Raw genomic sequence first — 21332 nt, forward strand, 5'->3', positions numbered from 1 at the left:
CATTTATCACCATCACTCTCCATCACTCACCACCACTCTCCACCACCACTTATCATCATTATTAGATAGCACAGCCTCTCCTATCACACATATTCTTAACACCCCCTCTTATCACCCCCCTCCCCACACTATCACCCCTATCAGTAAACCACACTCCCCCACTCCACATATAGACAAATCATTCCCTACATTAGACTATCGTTCTTTTTATTATCTTTCATTCTCTCTCTCCCTCTCTCTCTCTCTCTCTCTCGTCAATCCCTTTTTCTCTTTAAAATTGCCTAATAACTTTAATTTGCATATTCATGGGTCATTTAGGGCATTGGGTTAATTTGTTGATATTTCTGTGGGGTAATTATTGTGTGTGTGTGTGTGTGTGTGTGTGTGTGTGTGTGTGTGTGTGTGTGTGTGTGTGTGTGTGTGTGTGTGTGTGTGTGTGTGTGTGTGTGTGTGTGTGTGTGTGTGTGTGTGATATTAAGTACAGAAATGGAAAACAACAACAACAATGACAATAATAAAAATAAATAATAATAATAATAATAAATAAATAAAAAATGTACAGAGCTGAATTACATGCATCAGACAGGCAGGCAATTATTTACTTACACACACACACACACACACACACACACACAGAGCGTAAGGTGACATGCCGTGTTGTTGAGGTGGGAAATGGGAAGGGCAAGGGGGCAATGGAATAAGTCTTGCCCCTCTCCTATCCCTCCATCTACAGTTGCCCTCTGCCCTTGTGTTATTGCCCTTCCTCTATATCTACCTATCTGTCTGCCTATCTACCTATCCATCTATCTATCTAGTCCAATCTACCTGTCTGAATACACCTGGCCATTAATTAAACACAATATTTATAAGACCGCCACAATACAGGTAAATAAATTAAATCTTTCTAATTATGTTACCTTCACTAATGGGGTAATTAACTCAAGCCAATTACCTGTGACGAAAGAACTTATGGATTTTTAACCCGTACTAAAAAATTTTTTATTCATTTCCAAAAGAACTCAAATTCGATTTTTTTTTTGTTATATATATTAAATAATTTCTTTTTAAAATTAAAGTTAAATATATGAAAGGATTTTGTGTGTGTGGGTTGCTGTTAATAAGCAGGTAAGAGCAGGTACAAGTTCTCTCTCTCTCTCTCTCTCTCGATTGTTATTTCTAAAGCTGTTAAAAGGAGGTAAAAATTCTCTCTCTCTCCCTCTCTCTCTCTCTCTCATTGGAGGAAAGGGAGGAATAATTAGGGAAATAGAGAGGAAATGAGGGGAGGGGAGGGGAGGGGAAAGGGGGAGGGGAGAGGGGAGGGGAGAGCCATTAGCCCCTCTAGAAGAATGAAGGTAGCGGTGGGGGGAGGGAGGGGGAGGGGGGAAAGGGATGGAGAGAAGGCTTGGGAAAAAAGAGGAAGGAAGGAAGGATGGAAAAAGGAAGAAGGAAGGAGGTGGGGATATACAGGGGGGAGAGAGAGAGAGAGAGAGAGAGAGAGAGAGTCGTTATCTTATTCCCCCATTCGCTCTCTCTCTCTCTCTATCACACATACAGACACACACACACACACACACACACACACACACACACACACACACACCGTCACTAAACCATTCCCAGGCAAGTTTGCATACACACACTCCCTCTCTCTATCCACCCATCCATCCATCCATCCACCCACCCACCCTTCCATCCATCCATCCATCTACCCACCACCCACCTACCCATCCATCCATCCATTTGGACCACAACCAAACTACCCTCTCTCAAATGACCCAGCTTGCCATAAGAACTGACCTTTTCACATAACACTAAATCACACACACACACACACACACACACACACACACACACACACACACACACACACACACACACACACACACACACACTTTAATAATTTCCAAAAGTGACTACAGAATACGAATGGAGATATTTGGACATGTCTCTATGTATCTACCTATGGCTGATGGTTGGTTGGTCTGTCTGTCTGTCTGTCTATCTATCTGTTTATCCATCCCTCTTTCCCCCTATCTATCTATATCTATCTATCTATCAACTCTCTACCATTCATTCATTATTCACACACACACACACACACACACACACACACACACACACACACACACACACACACACATCCTCCTCCATTCATTCATTCACTTGTTCCTTCATCTACTTTTCCCCTCTTCCTTCCTTCACCCATTCATTCCTTCACTTCCTCCTTCCTTCTTTCCTTCTCTTCCTTCCTTCAGTCTTTCTCACTCTCCTTCCTTCATTCTTATTTTCCCTTTCCTTCTTCCTCTTCCTTATTCACTCCTTCATTCACTCCTCCTTCCTTCATTCCTTCGCTCCATCCACTCACCATCCTTCCTTCCTTCTCTCCCGCCTCCTCCTCCTTCCTCTTCCTCCTTCACACTCATTTCTCCTTCCTTCATTTTTTTCTCTTCTTTATTCACTCTGTTTTTCATTCATTTTTTTCCGTCTCGAGTTTCCTCCCTTCAAAACACGTGTGTGTGTGTGTGTGTGTGTGTGTGTGTGTGTGTGTGTGTGTGTGTGTGTGTGTGTGTGTGTGTGTGTGTGTGTGTATCCCTCTACCTCCATTTCGTTGTTACTCCCTCCCCCTCTCTCTCTCTCTCTCTCTCTCTCTCTCTCTCTCTCTCCTGTCCCAAAATACCACAGTGTAATCTCACTCTCTTTCTCCTCCAATCTTTCTCTCCATTCCAATCACCCGCCTTCCTCAGCATTTTCTCTCTTTCCTCCTCTCTCTCTTTTTCCCTCCTCTCTCCTCCTCCTCACTCTTTTCCCTCCTCTCACTCTTCTCTCTCCTCCTCACACACTTTCCCCTCCTCTCTCTCTCTCTCTCTCTCTCTCTCAGACCTTTCACACCTCCTCTCTTTCCTATCCAATCACCCTGTTTCCCTCCCTCTCTCTCTCCTCCCTCATTATTTCCCTCCCTCACTCCCTACTAATGATAATCTCCCCTTCCTCCCTCACCATCTCCCTTCTCCACCTCATCATCTCTCTCCCTCTCTTCCCCCTAGCCATCTCCCTCTCTCCCTTCTCTAATCTTCCCCTCCCTCCCTCCCTCAGTCTAATTACTCCCTCCCCCCTCCCCACCTCCCCCAAGTAAACCAGTACATTGAAAACTTTGCTTCTTTACTGCCCAAATAAGCAGATGGAGGGGAGGGGAGGGGAGGGGAGGGGAGGGGAGAGGAGGGGAGGGGATGGGAGGGGGAGGGGGGAGGAGGAGGAGGGGGAGGGTCTTCAACTTCACCCCCCTCTGCTTCCTTCTTTCTTCCCTCCCCCTCTATTCTCCCTCCATCTCTCTCTCTCTCTCTCTCTCTCCCCTCCACACCCTCTCCCCTCTCTCTCTCTGGCGCACATTTTTCTCTAACTTTCGCTATCTCACTCTCTCTCTCTCTCTCTTTTCCTCGCTCACACCCTCACCAACTTCCTCTGATTTCTCGCTCACTCGCTCTCTTCTCTGGCGCTATCTGTCTCATTTTTAATACTAACTTTAATGTCACTCTCTCTCTCTCTCTCTCTCTCTCTCTCTCTCTCATTTCTGTCTCACTGCCCTAATCGCTCTTCCCAACTCTCTCACTTGCTCCCCCACGTCCAAGTTTTTGCTCTCTCTCTCTCTCTCTACCTATCTATCTATCTATCTATCCATCCATCCTCAGAAAGCTATTTACCTTCTTAATACAAATAATTCATCACTATTTTCAAGATTAAAACAGGACAGGTAATCAGGTGAGAGGGTCCTAATTAACGAGGTACAGAATCCAGGTGTACTTCATTACAGGTGTGAGGGGTATGCACTCTCTGAAGCATTTATATTGGGTGAGAGAGAGAGAGAGAGAGAGAGAGAGAGAGAGAGAGAGAGAGAGAGAGAGAGTAAGCGCAAACGACTCTATTACTACTACTTCACCATACACACATACACTACTTACACACACACACACACACACACACACACACACACACACACACACAAAACTTGGCTTCTTGGTAAGGTAATTTAGTGTAACCTTTTAGCAGCGTTATTTTTAGTCTCTCTCTCTCTCTCGCTCGCTCTCTAATTTAGCGTAACCTTTTATCAGAGTTATTTGTACAGTCTCTCTCTCTCTCTCTCTCTCTCTCACCCACCGTAATTAAACCCATCAACCTAACCTACCTTCAACTGCTAGAGCTGATCTGACCATGAGGGGGTTAAACCGTCCTAATCTAACCCAACATGAACCCCAAATCAACCCACAGAGAACCTAGGCTCACCTCGACTGACCTGGCTTCACATAGGCAAGACCCCCCCTAAAAAAATCTTGTGGCGCTTGAAAGAAAACGGGAGGCGGTATTATATGGTGTGGGTGTAACTTGCTTTTGTTTAATCCATGAGAGAGAGAGAGAGAGAGAGAGAGAGAGAGAATTAGACGTGAAATGTCTCGTGTATAAGCTTTTGCAATTCACCTCTCTCTCTCTCTCTCTCTCTCTCTCTCTCTCTCTCTCTCTCTCTCTCTCATCGTCTTTTTTCCTGTCCATATATCTATCTTCCCTCCTGTCTATCTGTCTATTCTGGCTATATCTATCTATCCTTCTATCTATCCATCTGTCTATCTAATCTATTTACTTATATACCCTCCAGTCTATCACTCATTCTGTCTCCATCCTCGACTATCTCTTACTATCCTACTACCAGTCTATCTATCTATCTATCTATCTATCTTACTGTCTACTCGTACTCAGTTGTCAGTACTTCCCTCCATCTACCTGTGTGTGTATGCATGTATGTATGTATGTGTATGTATGTATGTATGTTTATCTATCTTCCTGTGTGTGTATGTATGTATGTATGTATGTATGTTTATCTATCTTCCTGTGTGTGTATGTATGTATGTATGTGTATGTATGTATGTATGTTTATCTATCTTCTTGTGTGTGTATGTATGTGTATGTATGTTTATCTATCCTCTTGTCAGTCCAATCTATCTGTCTGTGCAACTCTATCTATCCATCTATTCAATCTACCAATTATCTATCTATCCACCTATCTATCTATCTATCAGCCCAGACGTGACTTGGTTCGCGGAAGAGACAGGAGATTACCACTTAGTGAGGGAGGGAAGGAGGGAGGGAAGGAGAGAGAAATGGAGAGATGGAAGAAAGAGGGAAGGAAGGAGGAGGAAGAAAGGGATGAGGAGGAAAGGAAGACGAGAGAGGGAGGGAAAGGAGGAGGAGGAAGGGGAGGAGAAGAAAAGGAAGACGAGAGAGGGAGGGAAAGGAGGAGGAGGAAGGGGAGGAGAAGGAAAGGGAAGAGGAGAGAGGGAGAGAGAAGGAAGGAGGAAAAGAAAGGGAGAGAGAAAGAGGTAAAGAAGAGAGGGGGAGGAAAGTGAGAGGGAGGGAAAGGAAGAAAGACAGTGGGAAGGGAGTGGAGGGAGAGAGGAAAAGAAAGGATGGAGGAGAGGGGTGATGGAGGGAAGGAAGGAAGGAAGAGGAGGCGGTGGTATGGAAGGAGTGAGGAAGGAATAAAAAGAGGGAAGAATGATGAGACGAAAAGGGGGAACGAAAAAAAGGGAATGAAGGAATGAAGGAAGGAAGGAAGGGAGGAGGAGAAGGAATGAAGGAAAAGAAGAATGGTTGAAATGGGGATGGAAATGAGAGAGATGAAGCGAAGGAAAGGAGAGAGAGAGGGAGGGGAGGATGGAAGGAGGGAGAGAAGGAGGGAAGGAGGGAGGGAAGGAAGGAAGGAACGGTGGAAGGTAGATTCCCCCGGTTAATTTCTTCTCTTCCTGTCAATCTCAGTAAAGTGGCAAGTAGGTGAGTGTGGGTGTGGTGTGGTGTGGGTGGGTGTGGGTGTAGAGGGATTCAGGCGGGGTGTGAGTGAGTGTAGGCGGAAAATAATTATATATCGGGTTTTCCTTCCATGTTTTTGAATCTATAATAATTTTGGAGTCTTTTGAGAAGGAAAATTTCGTGGTATTTTAATATTTTTTGGACCTGTGACCTCGAAAAGTAGGTCAAGGTCACTGAAACTGGGTCAGGGTCATCGGGTCATCGTGCTGTACATCCTCATTAAGTATGGTGAAAATCGGAATAATAATAATAATAATAATAATAATAATAATAATAATGACGGACACAAACATCTCCACCTATGGTAATGGGTGGGGATTGATGATGATGATGATGATAACGATGATGATGGTGATGATAATGATGATGATGATGATGAAGATGTTGATTGTGATGATACTGATGATGATGATAACAAAACAACTATACTACCCATTTTCCATAAGTACAACTATATTTAGGAGTAACTTTTATATTTTCACTTCACCCCCTCCCTTCATCCCCGTCACCTCCTCTTAATCCTCTTCATTTGTCTCGTTCCAGAGCGATGGACCACGAAGGGCGAGGAGAGGCGAGACAGGAGAGAGACAAGGAGAGCGAAGAAGAGCGAAGAAAGAGAAGGTGAACAAGGAAGAGACGAGACAAGGAGTGACAGGGAGGAGACGACAGACAGGAGAGAGAAAGGAAGAGAGAAGGAGAAAGGAAGAGGCCCTAGAGACAGAAAGAGAGGAGGCAGGAGAAGAAGCACTAAGAGATGGGAAAAACTAAGAAAAAGAGAGAAATTAAAGAAAGAGTAAGAAACAGTAAGAGTCGAGAGAGAGAGAGAGAGAGAGAGAGAGAGAGAGAGAGAGTCACAAGGTAGACAGCTGGCAATTAAACCCCACCTCTCTGCTTAATTACGCTAAAAGCTCCTTAGATCAGCTTCGACGTTCCTTAAGTAGCAGTAAGACAAGGAACACGAGAAGGAACAGCAGATGACAGGGAGCAGGGGAAGGAACAGAAGGAGAAGCAGAAGGAGCGAAGGAAGTAATGGCAGAGAAGCAGAAGAAGCAGAAGGAGCGACAGAAGGAACAGTAGAAGCAGCAGCAAAAGGAGAGAAGGAACAACAGAAGGAACAGCAGGGAAGGAGCAGCAAAAACACAAGTAACTTTAATATATACCGTCCTATTCACTTTCAAACATATACCTCCTTGCTGGTATCCACCTAACAATAAGTAGCTACCTGTCGTTACCTGAGGAAGCCTACGTAACAAATTATTGAAAGCAGCACGGAAAAAAGCGTAGCCCAAACTTCCTAACCCTGAAAATCCACGTAACATAACTCCTTGGCGGTCTCTACGTAGCATCACCGTTACTTAAGTACTTACAATACCACCGTAGTACAGATTAAGTAACATTTGCTACGTTCCTTTTCGCTCAAAATTGAACCTAATCCCCCATTTCGTACTGTTTCAGAATTATTTATTTATTTTTTTCGTTCATTCCCTATTTCGCAAAAAGAAAAAGAGAGAAAAAAATCCAATTCGTATTTCGCACAGTGCGCAAAAATTTTCATCATATTCTCACACGCTGGGACCTCCTCGTCGTCGTAATAATAATAATAATAATAATAATAAAAACCACCACCACCACCACCACCAATAATAATAATAATAATAATGTTGCTACAATTCGTCCATTATTCAGTCGGAATAGAGTCAGGATTTGTATACAATGGAAGGTATTTATAGCAGAGTAAGCTTTCATGATTACACACACACACACACACACGCACACACACACACACACACACACACACACACACACACACACACGACCGCGAAGTGAGGTTGAAAAAGTCACTCCCCCCCTCACACACACACACACACACACACACACACACACACACACACACACATCGTTACTGACACACACACACACACACACACACACACATCGTTACTGACACACACACACACACACACACACACACACACACACACACACAGGAACGCTGGATGCCAAAGGTGAAACACAGGAATGAAACGAGCTGCGGAAATGGAGAGAGTGGAAGAGAGAGAGGTGGAATTAGAGAGAGTGGAAGAGAGAGGTGAATTCAGGGGGAGTGGAAGTGAGAGGTGGATTTAGAGGGAGTGGAATAAGAGGTGGATTTAGAGAGTGGAAGAGAGAGGTGGATTTAGAGCGAGTGGAATAAGAGGTGGATTTAGAGAGAGTGAAAGAGAGAGGTGGATTTAGAGCGAGTGGAAGAGATAGGTGGATTTAGAGAGAGTGAAAGAGAGAGAGAGAGAGAGAGAGAGAGAGAGAGAGAGTGGAAGAGAGAGGTGGATTTAGAGAGAGTGGAAGAGAGAGGTGGATTTAGAGAGAGTGGAAGAGAGAGGTGGATTTAGAGAGAGTGGAAGAGAGAGGTGGATTTAGAGAGAGTGGAAGAGAGAGGTGGATTTAGAGAGAGTGGAAGAGAGAGGTGGATTTAGAGAGAGTGGAAGAGAGAGGTGGATTTAGAGAGAGTGGAAGAGAGAGGTGGATTTAGAGAGAGTGGAAGAGAGAGGTGGATTTAGAGAGAGTGGAAGAGAGAGGTGGATTTAGAGAGAGTGGAAGAGAGAGGTGGATTTAGAGAGAGTGGAAGAGAGAGGTGGATTTAGAGAGAGTGGAAGAGAGAGGTGGATTTAGAGGGAGTGGAAGAGAGAGAGGTGGAATTACAGACAAAACATACAGAGAGAGTGAAAGAAAATAGAAGGTGGACTTAAACGAATTACAAGTGGAAAACAAAGAACCCAAGGCGGATTTAGAAGCAAGAAAAGCAATGAAAAAAAAATCTAATTAGAAAAAAATGATAAAAAGAAACAAATTTAGAGAAAAAACACCTGAATTAAAACACCTGAATCAAAACACCTGAATTAAAACACCTGAATTAAAACACCTGAAATAAAACACCTGAATCAAAACACCTGAAATAAAACACCTGAATTAAAAAAAACTGATTCAAAGCACCTGAATTAAAACACCTGCATTAAAACACCCTAATTAAAACACCTGAATCAAAACACCTTAATTAAAACACCTGAATCAAAACACCTGAATTAATCAAGTTTTCAATATAATCTCACGAATAAATTTAAGGGACGAAAAGGGAAACGTAAAAATCAGAGAATAAACGAAAAAAAAGAAAGAAAGAAAAAGAAAATTGAATATAGACGTAGAATTCAGGGAAGAGATACAAAGTGAACGATAAATTCTGACTCAAAAACACTGAAAATAACTGGAAAAAACCCCCCGAAAGATATGGAAAAAAAAACTTGAATAGATAGTTGGAATCAGACTCACATATATAACAACTGATGTGAAAAGAAACGAATATATATGACACATAAAAAAGAAATTGGAGAACAGAACGATAAATTGAGAGAGAGAGAGAGAGAGAGAGAGAGAGAGTCTTCAATAATAACGAAAGCTGTATTTTTGCCCCAGAAACAGGACGAGTGATATAGAAAACGAACATTAATTTTAGACCCAGAAACCAAAAAACTAACTAATAAGAAAAAAAAAAACGAATTAGATGGATATAAAAATTGAAAAAAAGTTGTTTTTAGTGTATAAATAAACTCAAAAAACAACAAAAACAAATAAGACAAAAAACAGGGCTGAATATAGCAACAATAAAAGCGATGAGAAAGACAAAAAGACAAATCGTAGCGTAAAAGGCCATAAAAACAAAGACGCTGGAAGGAGGTGCAAAAAACATAAAAACAAACAAACACTAGATAAAAGGGGATCAAAACAATAATAAAGACAAAGAAACAAAACCATCAAAACAAAGCGCACTAGATGGACGCAAAAACAAGGCCACGAAAACGTAAACAAAAACAAGAAAAAGAAAATGGCCGAAACTAATGACACGAAAAAATAAACAAATAAACAAACACTAAAACAAAACCAAAAAAAAAAAAAAAACAAAGAAAATGGCCCAGAAAAAGTGACAAAAAAAGAAGCTGAAAAAAGATAAAAAAAAAAATATATATCCCTCAGAAAACCCATAAACATGATCGCTAAAATGAAAACCCTACATTTAAACGCGAAAATAAAAGCACTTGAAAAACCCGGGATAAGACGCCAAAATAAAGAAGCATTAATATTAGTCAGAAATAAAGGAAGTCAAAAAAATAATGGTTAGACAGGAACATTAGTCAGAAATAAAACAAAAAAAATGAATTCAGAAATACATCAAACACAGAACCAGGGAATGAGACAAGGAAATAAACAAGGAACTGAGATAAGAAGGCCAGACAGAGACGCAAAATATCACTGAAACGAAACAAACTTAAAAAAAATGGGCCTAGATAAAAAAAAAAATAAACACCGAAATGAAGTAGTGAAACGAAACACGGAATTCAACAGCAACTAAAAAATGGTTAGACGCAAGAATCGCTGAAACTAAACACTGAAGCGAGGCACAGACATCAAGAGGGGGAAAGAAAAAGACCCAGGAGCGGTGCCACGACCTGGAACTTATCTCAAGAGCATCGGAAAAGGGGGAGGAGGAGGAGGAGGAGGAAGAGGGTGAGCGTCGCATGCGGTGGCGCGGGGAAGGGGAAAAGGGAAAGAAAACGGGGTGTACAGGTGGGCTCCCTTGATTGAACCACCTGCCTCGCTTCTTCCATAATGATTCCCTTTCCTTCCTTCCAACCGTAGCAGCGTCACCTGAACTCACCTGCCGCCCTCACCTGTCTCCCCCGTAATTACCAGGTGTAGGGGGACGGGGAAAGCATCGGTGAACTCTAGGGACATTTTAAAGAGTGGGTCGACGAACGGGTGCGTGGCAGAGAGACAGTGGCGTGCGTCGGAGTGAGGTGGGATGGGAGCAGAGAAGGAGGTGTGGGAGTAAGACAAAGACACACAGAGGCACAGGAGGAGGTGTAGGGCAGAGACAGAGACACAGAAAGGGTGAGAATTGGAAGAGAGACAAAGCAAAAACTGTGAGGGATATACAAAGAGCCACAGATTTCCCTCATGCAGATCTGTGGGATAAATGTACTGTAGGCTGTAGGCTAGTGACACAGAATATAATGGCTGTGTAGAGGCACTGTGAGACTGAGACACACAGGGGGAGAAAACTATGCGACAAAGAGCCAGCGATGACTCTCAAGCACTTCTGTGTGTATATATATAGGCTAGTGAAGTGAAATACCCAAACAGTATATAAAAACTCTACGTACACCTTGAGACTTCGTAATTAAAGACAGGTGAGAGGTAAAACTATTAAGAGATTTGTGATGTATACTGTAGGCTAGTAACGTCAAAGCAACACCTGAAAATTCGCGATCTCACTTACACTCTGGAACTATATGATTAGAGACAGAGAGAGACACAGAGAGAGAACTGTGTGTGGCAGAGAGGAGGTAAAGGTGTGTCTTATGCAGGGCTGTGGTGTTTATTGCAATGTCCTAGTATGCAACACGTCGAGAATGCAATACCTGTGTAGTATGGAGTAACTTCAGGTAAGCCTCTGCACCGGAAGGACATGATTAGACGATGAGACAGGTGTGTGTGATGAGACTTGTGGTGTATATTAACAAGGTAGTGAGGTCATATACAACGCCCAATTAGTACGTAATAACTGTAAAAACTCATAATTCTGTTCACCGTGACTCTTGAAACTGGTGATTAAAAACAGAGAGACAGGATGAGAAGTGTATATAAGACTGGACTGAAAATACGTGATGAAAGCTTGTTGTGTATATCAGTGACCTCAAATTGCCTACCAGACCCAAGCAGCACGTAACAGCTTGAGGTACAACTTAGTTCTGGAATTACGTGACTAAAATACAAAACATTCAGTAGCATCAACGTTGAACGAGACACGAACAATGCGTGTAACAATGGCGAAACGTACCCATCCCTGCCACGAATCTCTCTGCTTCACACGATCCTTAGCACGAAAATGAAGGCGTATAAGTAAGATGATATTCAGGGCGGGACGAAAAATAGAGAGAAAGGGGTGAAATATAAACATAATCGTGATCTAAGAGGCCAGGATTCCCACTTTCCACTTGACGCCTCATGCCAGCGATAGAGCAGGACATCACGCTGACCACTTTCGAGACACAGAACCCCCTCAACCTCTCCTCCCTCCTCATTAACAACTACACCTACCTCGGGGACAACGCCAGCTACACGCCATGGGGGGCAGAGGCAGCAGGGGGCGCAGAAGGGGGACCAGGGGCTACGGTGTCGTCTTCTGGCCCCTCTTCAGCGCCCCCTGCAGCCAACTGGTGGGGTCTGGTCGCCCTGCTGGTGGTTCTCCTCACGCTCTTCGGTAACATCCTGCTCATCCTGGCCATCTCCTGGGATCGCCGTCTACAGAACATGACCAACTACTTCCTCCTCTCCCTGGCTGTCACTGACCTCATGGTGGCCTCCCTCGTCATGCCACTTTCCATCGTCGTCCTTATTTTAGGTAAGTACTGAACACAGGATTACATTTTGTCATCCCTTAAATACGTACAGGTTAAATACTTCTCCCTTATTTTCTACATCATCTTCCCTTTAACACACACAGATCAGTTGTTCTGCGCTTATTTACTCCACATCGTCCTTCCATTACATGGTGAATAGTGAAAGTTATGAATGCTTACTTTCTGTCATGCATTCTTTTTACTATCTATCGTTTTCTCCTCAACAAAGATTAAATAAAATGCCTTAACTCTCATGCCACTTCCATCATCATCTCTTAATTATAACAGGTAAGTACTGAACACACCTTTGCCCAAGTTCTTCACCAGTATACCTTTGTTACTTCCTCCTCTTTCCATACAGGTTACACATGCTTCAACTCTTACTTTCCATCAATGTTCTTAATAAATTGTGAACTTCTGGGGCAGGGATAGATTTATTTTACATTTTTTGTATATATATATATATATATATATATATATATATATATATATATATATATATATATATATATTTTCTTTTCGCTTTTATTTTGTACTCATTAATATTCTAAATTTTTCACTAATGGGGGGGGGGGTATTTTATGGGTTTATTCAGATTTACAGGAAGAACAACAGGAACAGCAAAAACAACAAACAAACACAATAGCAACAGCCAAAAATAACAACCCAAAAAACAAGAACAAACAGCAACAACATCATCATCATCTCCTTTGGTAGTTCATCAGCAGTCATAATCTCTCTCTCTCTCTCAGCAGATGAATTTCACTTTCTCCTTCTACCCCCTCCCCTTCCCCTTCCCTTCCTTCCTTCCCCTACCCTCGAAACTGAGGTGTCCCCCACCCCCATCCCACTCCCTCCTCCCCCCACTTCCCTCCCTCGTTCTTCTCGTACCTCCTAATTTGCTCTGATTATCCCTCCCCCTTCTCCCCTCCCCTCTCCCCCTCCTCTCCTTCCATCCCTCTGTCTTCCTCTTCCTTCCTCCCCTTCCTCACCCCTTCCCCATCCTCTCGCCTTTCCTCCGCTTCTCCCTTCCCCCTTCCTCCCCTTTTCCTAATCCCCCTGATCCTGATCTCCCTTCCTACTCCCCTCTCCCTCGTCCTCTTCTACCATCTCCCTGTCTCCCCCTCTTTCTCCCCCTTCCTCCATCCCCTCCCTTATCTCCCCTTTCCCCCACAAAATCATCAGTGTGCTCCCCTCCCTCCCTCTCTCTCTCTCTCTCTCTTGGACATCTTTTTTATCCTCTCTGATTGAATTTCGTCGACAAGCAAAGGTTTTAACATTTTCTTTGAGCTATCTTACTTTCTCTATTTTTCTTTGTTTTCACACACGTGCGGAGTACATGAGGGAGGGTGGTGTGTGGTGGTGTGGTGGGTGGTGTGGGGTGGTGTGGGAGGGTGGTGTGTGGTGGTGTGGGGGGTGGTGTATGGTGGTGTGGGAGGTGGTGTGTGGTGGTGTGGGAGGGTGGTGGTGTGAGGTGGTGTGGGAGGGTGGTGTGGGGTGGTGTTGGGAGTGGTATGTGGTGGTGTGGGAGGGTGGTGTGTGGTGGTGTGGGAGGTGGTGTGTGGTGGTGTGGGGGGTGGTGTGGGAGGGGGAGGAAAGTATGAAGATGTTGCGTCATGGAAGGAGGAAAGCAGGAGGAACAGGAAAGAAGAATTAAGAAAGCCTAAGACGCTGGATAAGAAAAAGAAGTACAGTCGTGAGAAAAAGTTTGCCTACCCCACTACTCTGCTGACTGAGGCGATGGATGGAGGGATGGATGGTGTTACAAAAGGTCATCATTACCTTCATTTCCACAGCATTCGGTAGCATCTTCACCACCATCACCACCATCTTCCTCCTCCCCATCATCATCATCACCATCACCACCACCTTCTTCCTCCTCCCCATCATCATCATCACCACCACCTTCTTCCTCCTCCCCATCATCATCATCATCATCACCACTATCTTCCTCCTCCCCATCATCATCATCATCATCACAGTCATCATCATACGAAACTCTCTCCCTCTTTATTAAAGATTCCATTACACTCTCTCTCTCGCGCTCATCTCATCTTCCTCTCTCATTACCAATCCTTTTGCATACTAACTTGTCCATAATTTCCCTCCCTCCCTCTCTCTCTCTCTCTCTCTCTCATCAAAAGGAATGAACCCAAAAATATAAACAGAAGATAAAATATTAAAAAGTAAGTGAAACGTGGGTAGTAATTACCGTAGAGTTTATCCCAAAGAAAAACGGGCCGAAGAGTTAATAGAGTTCGCGTGAGACAGCAGGGGTGGAAGAGGCAGGGGTGGAGGGGGCAGGGGTGGTGGGGGCAGGGGTGGGAGAGGCAGGGGAAGAACATGGCACAACTGAACAAAATACGGATGGATGAACAAGACATGAACAAATCAGGAATGGGTACAGGTGGAATGAACACAACTGCATGAACAAAACTGAACAGAGAGAACAGGCGGGTACAAAGAGATGAACAATGTACTCACCAACACAGCAAGTCCGTCTGTCTGAAACAAAAATAAATAAATAAAGAATAATAAAGAAAAAGGCTAAAGTGACACATAAAGAAATAAAGATAAATAATAAAGATGTTTAGACTATAAATTAAATCCCTAAAGAGGACATAAATGTGTGTGTGTGTGTGTGTGTGTGTGTGTGACTTATGCATGACACTCTGGCTGGTAAAATGCCACCTTTGTCTTTCATCCACACACCTGCCTCAATACATACCTGCTTAAGTACACACCTGCCTAATTATACACCTGCTTAAATACACGCCTGCCTCAGTACACACCTGCCTTATTACACACCTGCCTAAATACACACCTGCCTAATTATACACCTGCCTAATACACGCCTGCCTAAGTACACCTGCCTAAATACATACCTGCTAAATACACACCTGTCCAAATACACACCTGCCTAAGTACACCTACCTCAATACACACCTCCCTACACTCCTACGTGGCTATTAAATTACCTGGTAGAAAAATGCTTACTTTAATCACCTAAGAAGCACTTGACATCCCTCAACACATGTATCGTGGCGAATTATTCTGTATATTGTTTCTCACTATTTTCCTGTGCTACTGCTGTTGAGGAAAGAACGTAATAAGTAAAACAGAAATGAATGTTAAGGTGTAATATGAAAAATAAATCGCTAAGGAAAAGGTGTTAATGAGCGTGCCGTGCCACTTAGGAATTCGGCCTAATATATTGCAATTCTGACTTCACAATACTGTCTAACTTTTCTCTGACTCTTCCTTGCTCTCTCTCTCTCTCTCTCTCTCTCTCTCTCTCTCTCTCTCTCTCTCTCGTGTCATTAATCCCCATCTCTCTCACTTTTTTCTTAATTAGTTAACATTTTTCTCTCTCAACTTTTCTACTGACTCTCTCTCTCTCTCTCTCTCTCTCTCTCTCTCTCTCTCTCTCTCTCTCTCTCTCTCATATTTAAACCTCAATACATAAGCCTATTTTCTTCTTATTCTTGATCTTATTCTTAGCTGTTACCTTTTCTTCCCTTCACCCACACCCACCCCCACCCCCACACCCACACACACGCACACACACACAAGCTCCCTGGTGCAATAAAGCAATGAATAAATCGGTGCAATTGCAAGACAGAGTGCACCTCCTTCCCCGGCGGCCATGTTGAGTGCAGAAGTTGCGTGCGGGCCATGAAAGATAAAGGGTGCGTGGGAGCCCTCGTGAATACCTCTCTCTCTCTCTCTCCCTCTCTCACACACACACACACACACACATCAAAAGGAATGAACCCAAAAATATAAACAGTAGATAAAAGATTAAAAAGTAAATGAAACGTGGGTAGTAATCACCGTAGAGTTTATCCCAAAGAAAAACGGGCCGAAGAGTTAATGGACTTTGCGTGGAAGGGACTGCAGGGGTGGGGGGAGCAGGGGTGGAAATGGCAGAGGTGGAGGGAGCAGGGGTGGGAGAGGCAGGGGTGGAAGGAGCAGGGGAAGAACATGGCACAACTGAACATAACACGGATGGATGAACAAGACATGAACAAATCAGGAATGGGTAAAGGTGGAATATACAGAAGGACATGAACAAAACTGAACAGAGAGGGAACAAACGGGTACAAAGAGATGAACAATGTACTCACCAACACAGCAGGTCCGTCTGTCTGAAAAATAAATAAATAAATAAAGAATAATAAAGAAAAAGGCTAAAGTGACACATAAAGAAATAAAGATAAATAATAAAGATGTTTAGACTATAAATTAAATCCCTAAAGAGGACATAAATGTGTGTGTGTGTGTGTGTGTGTGAGGGTGGGTGTGGGTGTGTGTGTGTGACTTATGCATGACACTCTGGCTGGTAAAATGTCACCTTTGTCTTTCATCCACACACCTGCCTCAATACATACCTGCCTAAGTACACACCTGCCTAATTATACACCTGCCTAAATACACGCCTGCCTCAGTACACACCTGCCTTATTACACACCTGCCTAATTATACACCTGCCTAAATACATACCTGCTAAATACACACCTGTCCAAATACACACCTGCCTAAATACACACCTGCCTACACTCCTACCTGGCTATTAAATTATCTAGTAGAAAAATGCTTACTTTAATCACCTAAGAAGCATCTGACACTCCTTAACATCTGTATCGTGGCGACTTATTCTGTATGTTGCTTCTCACTATTTTCTTGTGCTACTGTTGTTGAGAATACAAAGTAATTAACAGAACACTAATAAGTGTTAAGGTGTAATATGAAAAAAAAAATGCTAAAGAAAAGGTGTTAATGAGCGTCCCGTGCCACTTAAGAATTCGGCCTGATATATTGCAATTCTGACTTCACAATACTGTCTAACTTTTCTCTGACTCTTCCTTGCTCTCTCTCTCTCTCTCTCTCTCTCTCTCTCTCTCTCTCTCTCGTGTCATTAGTCACCATCTCTCTCACACGTTTTCCTTAATTAGTTAACATTTTTCTCTCACTTAACTTTTCTGTTGACTCTCTCTCTCTCTCTCTCTTTCTCTCTCTCTCTCTCTCTCTCTCTCTCATATTTAAACCTCATTACATAGGCTTATTTTCTTCTTATTCTTGATCTTATTCTTAGCTGTTACCTTTTCTTCCCTTCACCCACCCCCACCCCCACACCCACACCCACCCCCACCCGCACACCCACACCCACACGCACGCACACGCACAAACACACAAGCTCCCTGGTGCAATAAAGCAATGAATAAATCGGTGCAATTGCAAGACAGAGTGCACCTCCTTCCTCGGCGGCCATGTTGAGTGCAGAAGTTGCGTGCGGGCCATGAAAGATAAAGGGTGCGTGGGAGCCCTCGTGAATACCTCTCTCTCTCTCTCTCCCTCTCTCTCACCGAAGCCTCACCAACTTCCCTCCCTCCCCCCCTCCTTCCCCCTCACCCCCCCTCCTTCCCCCCACCCCCCTCACTCAATACAAACTTTAGCGTGAGTTTGATTCCGATGTTGTCTCCCGGTCCCGCTCTCTCTCTCTCTCTCTCTCTCTCTCTCTCTCTCTCTCTCTCAATCAAACAATAATTTTATCTCTGCTCACCTGTTTCTTTTTGCATCTCTCTATCTCCCTCCCTCCCTCTCTCTCTCTCTCTCTCTCTCTCTCTCTCTCTCTCTCTCTCACATCAGCGGCAATTAAAGAAAATCGATAATAGAGAGAGGACCAAAGGGGGTACTGTGTGTTGCCCTCAGCTGCTATTCTTTGTATTATTATCTATGGTCTCTTCTATCTATCTATCTATCTATCTACCTACCTATCTGTCTGTCTATCACCACTTCTTTCTATGTATCTATCTTTATCAATCTGTGTGTATATCTATCTGTCTAATTCTCTCTCTCTCTCTCTCTCTCTCTCCCTCTTTTCACTTCCTCATTCCTTCTTTCCTTTACTCTCTCTCTCTCTCCTTCTTCTTCTCTATCTTTTTCCTTTACATTTTATTTTCTTCTTTCCTCTTCTCAGTTCCCTTCCCTTGTGATCTCTCTCTCTCTCTCTCTAAATCTGTCTCTCCCTCCCTCCCTCCCTCTCTATACCCCTGTCTCCTTCCCTCCCCCCTCCTCACCTTGCATTTCTTTCTCCCTCTTTCTCTTCCTCTCTCCCTCCTCCCTCCTTCTCTTCCTCTCTCCCTCCCTCCCTCTCTTCCTCTTCCCTCCCTCCCTCCTCTCAGTCTTTTCCGTCACAAGCCAAATTGCTCACATCCTTAATTTTCCATTCAGTCTTTCTCAATACGTAATTTGAGGAGGAAGGGAGGGAGGGAGGGAGGAGGGGAGGGACAGAAGGGGGTACGTAGATAGGGAGATAGGTAGGCAGGTCGATAGGGAAGGAGGGAGGGAGGGAGGGAAAGGGAGGGTGCGTCGATAAGGAGAAAGGTAGGTAGATGGGTAGGCAATTAGATAGGTGAGCAGGTAAGGAGGGAGGGAGGGAGGGAGGGACAGAAAAGGGGGGGGGTACGTCGACAAGGAGAAAGGTAGGTAGGTAGGTAGGTAGGTAGGTAGGTAGGGAGGGAGGGAGGGAGGGAGGGAGGGAGCGAGGGAGGGAGAGAGATGGATGGATGAACTGAATAGGATAATTGGGAGTTACATAGATACACAGACACTACGGTCCAGAGCAAGTATATCTGGCCTTAAAACTGATAGATAAATTTCTTCCCTATCTATCTACCTACCCTTCTATCTATCTATCCATCCATTTCTTTCTCTATCCTTCCATCCATCCATCTGTTCCTCTCTCCATCTATCTATCTATCGATCTATCTATTTATCTATTTCTGGCAGCAGAGTACAGTCAGACACAAAAGTTAGTCTACTATTTCACTGCTTCTACTTGACACTTAGGGCAGGTCAGTCGAGAGAGAGAGAGAGAGAGAGAGAGAGAGAGAGAGAGAAGGGTAAGCATCCGCCAGATCCTGAAGTGTTTGTTGACCTTTCCTTCCTTCTTTTCTTTCCTCTGCCTTTTTCTCAGTCTCCCAGTGCTCTCTCTCTCTCTCCATTTCCTCCCTTCCTTTTAAATCACTATACCTCACTCCCCTTCCTTCCTGCATCCTCTCTCTCTCTCTCTCCATTTCCTCCCTTCCTTTTAAATCACTATACCTCACTCCCCTTCCTTCCTGCATCCTCTCTCTCTCTCTCTCGGTCTGTCTATCTATCTATTTATCTATCCCTCAAGCTGTCCTTCCCTCCTCCTCCTTCACTTGATCCCTCCCCTTTTCTCTCCAGTTCCTTAAATCCCTCACTAAGCGCCCCTCCCCCTCCCCCCCTCCGCCTCCCCCCTGCCCCCTCCTCCTCCCCCTCCCCTCTCTTTCTCCTCTCTCCCTCTCTCCAAATCCTTGGATATATAGGCCTTCCTCTCTTTTTCTCTCTCTCTAAAGTCTCCCTCACGCTCCATTTTTCTCTTTCTCTCTCCCTGTTTTCCTTTCTTCCTTCCATCCATCCTTCTCTCTCTCTCTCTCTCTCTCTCTCCTAAATTCCATTCATCTCTCTCTCTCTTCTTCCCCTTCCCTACACTCTCCTTCCTCCCCCCTCCTCCTCCCGATCCCTCTTTCCCTCCCTTCCTTCCCTCCTCCTCTTCCTCCTTCCTTCCATCTCTCTACTTTCCTCCTTTCCCTCTCTTCCATCCTTCCCTCCATTTTCGTTCTTCCCTCTCTCTCTCTCTCTCTCCTTTCTCTTTCCTTCCCTCCCTTTGCATATCTTCTTCCATGCATCTTTCTTTCCCCCCTCCTCTTTCCTCTTTTCCTCCCTTTCCTTTCTCTTATCCCTCCTTCCTCTTCCTCCTCCATCCCTTCTCTCCCTCCCTCCCTCCATCCTCACATTTTTCCTCCCATACCTCCGTTCTCAAATCCTCCACAAGCCTCTCTCTTCTCTCCTCACCCTTCCTCCTCCTCCTCCTTTCTCTCCACTTTTCTCCTCCTCCTCTCTCCTCTTTCTCTTCCTTTCTTCCTCCTCTTCGTTTTCTCTCTCTTCCTTCCTTCCATGTCTACCATATACCTCCCCCCCTCTCTCTCTCAGCCTTAGACCTACCTCCCTTAACTATCTCCCTGCCTAACTTTACCTAACTACCTAATGTACTTTCATCATCTACCTACCTACTTACCTACCAATCTACCTATACCTACCTACCTACCGAGCTTCCTATCTACCTACCTACCAATCTACCTGCCTTCCTACCAAATCATCTCCCTACCTACACTCCTACCTAATTACCTACCAATCTACCTACCCAGCCACCTGTCTGCCTACCTACCTACCTTAGCTGCCTTTCTACCTATCTCACTACCTCCTTCCCTACATACCCCTTTACCTTCCTCCCTAAATACTCTCTCTCTCTCTCTCTCTCTCTCTCTCTCTCTCTCTCTAATGCGTTCCTAACCTCGTAAAAATCCGTAACCCCTTTCAGCTCAATTGATGGCCAGGTGTTGTCAGATTGGCGGGTTAATTTGACTAGTAACCAAGGAGACTCATTACCACCTCATACCTGTAGATGTTTCACCTTCACCTTCCCCAGATTATTTCACTCACCTAGACTAAAAAAAAAAAAAAGAAAAAATGTTACCCCTCTACATCTTATCCACAGCACTTCTTCGTGACTATCATCATATTCAAGATGGCGAGATGGTAATTTTTGGCCAGGTTTTTGAGTGTTGATTTTGTGTTGCTCAAATTATTCTATTCTCACCATACTCTGCATATGTAAGGTACAAAATTATAATAACCGGATCTAAAAATAAATCGCTACGGAGGAGGTGTCAGGGGAGTGGACCGGTTCCCTCAGATGAAGACAGGGATTATAGCCTTCTGTCTCTCTCTTCCCCTCCCCCCTCTTCCTACTCCCTCCTCCCCACTTACCTCTCCATCTCTCCCCCCCTCCTCCTCCTCCTCCTCATCATCATCATCATCATCATCATCATCATCATCATCATCATCACCATCATCATCATCTCCCTCCTCCACTTCCTCCCTCCTTCCAAACTCCAACCCCCACTCCCTTCCTCCTCCATTCTCCCCCTCCCTCTCCCT

The 21332-nt window shown here is 44.2% G+C and overlaps 1 protein-coding gene across 1 annotated transcript in view; it reads left to right on the forward strand.

Annotated features, from left to right (window-relative positions):
* Nucleotides 1-11839: 11839 nt before the first annotated feature.
* The window catches only part of 5-HT2B (5-hydroxytryptamine receptor 2B), a 100253-nt gene continuing 90760 nt past the window's right edge, over nucleotides 11840-21332 (forward strand). Inside the window, exon 1 of the mRNA XM_080275320.1 lies at nucleotides 11840-12304. Coding sequence (XP_080131446.1) covers nucleotides 11908-12304 — 397 coding nt within the window. The 5' untranslated portion in view covers nucleotides 11840-11907. The remainder of the gene's footprint in view (nucleotides 12305-21332) is intronic.

Source organism: Coenobita brevimanus, chromosome 61 (genome assembly GCF_032717465.1).
Source record: "Coenobita brevimanus isolate Jiangsu-jjx chromosome 61, ASM3271746v2, whole genome shotgun sequence".
In the NCBI taxonomy this organism is placed as follows: Eukaryota; Metazoa; Arthropoda; class Malacostraca; order Decapoda; family Coenobitidae; genus Coenobita; species Coenobita brevimanus.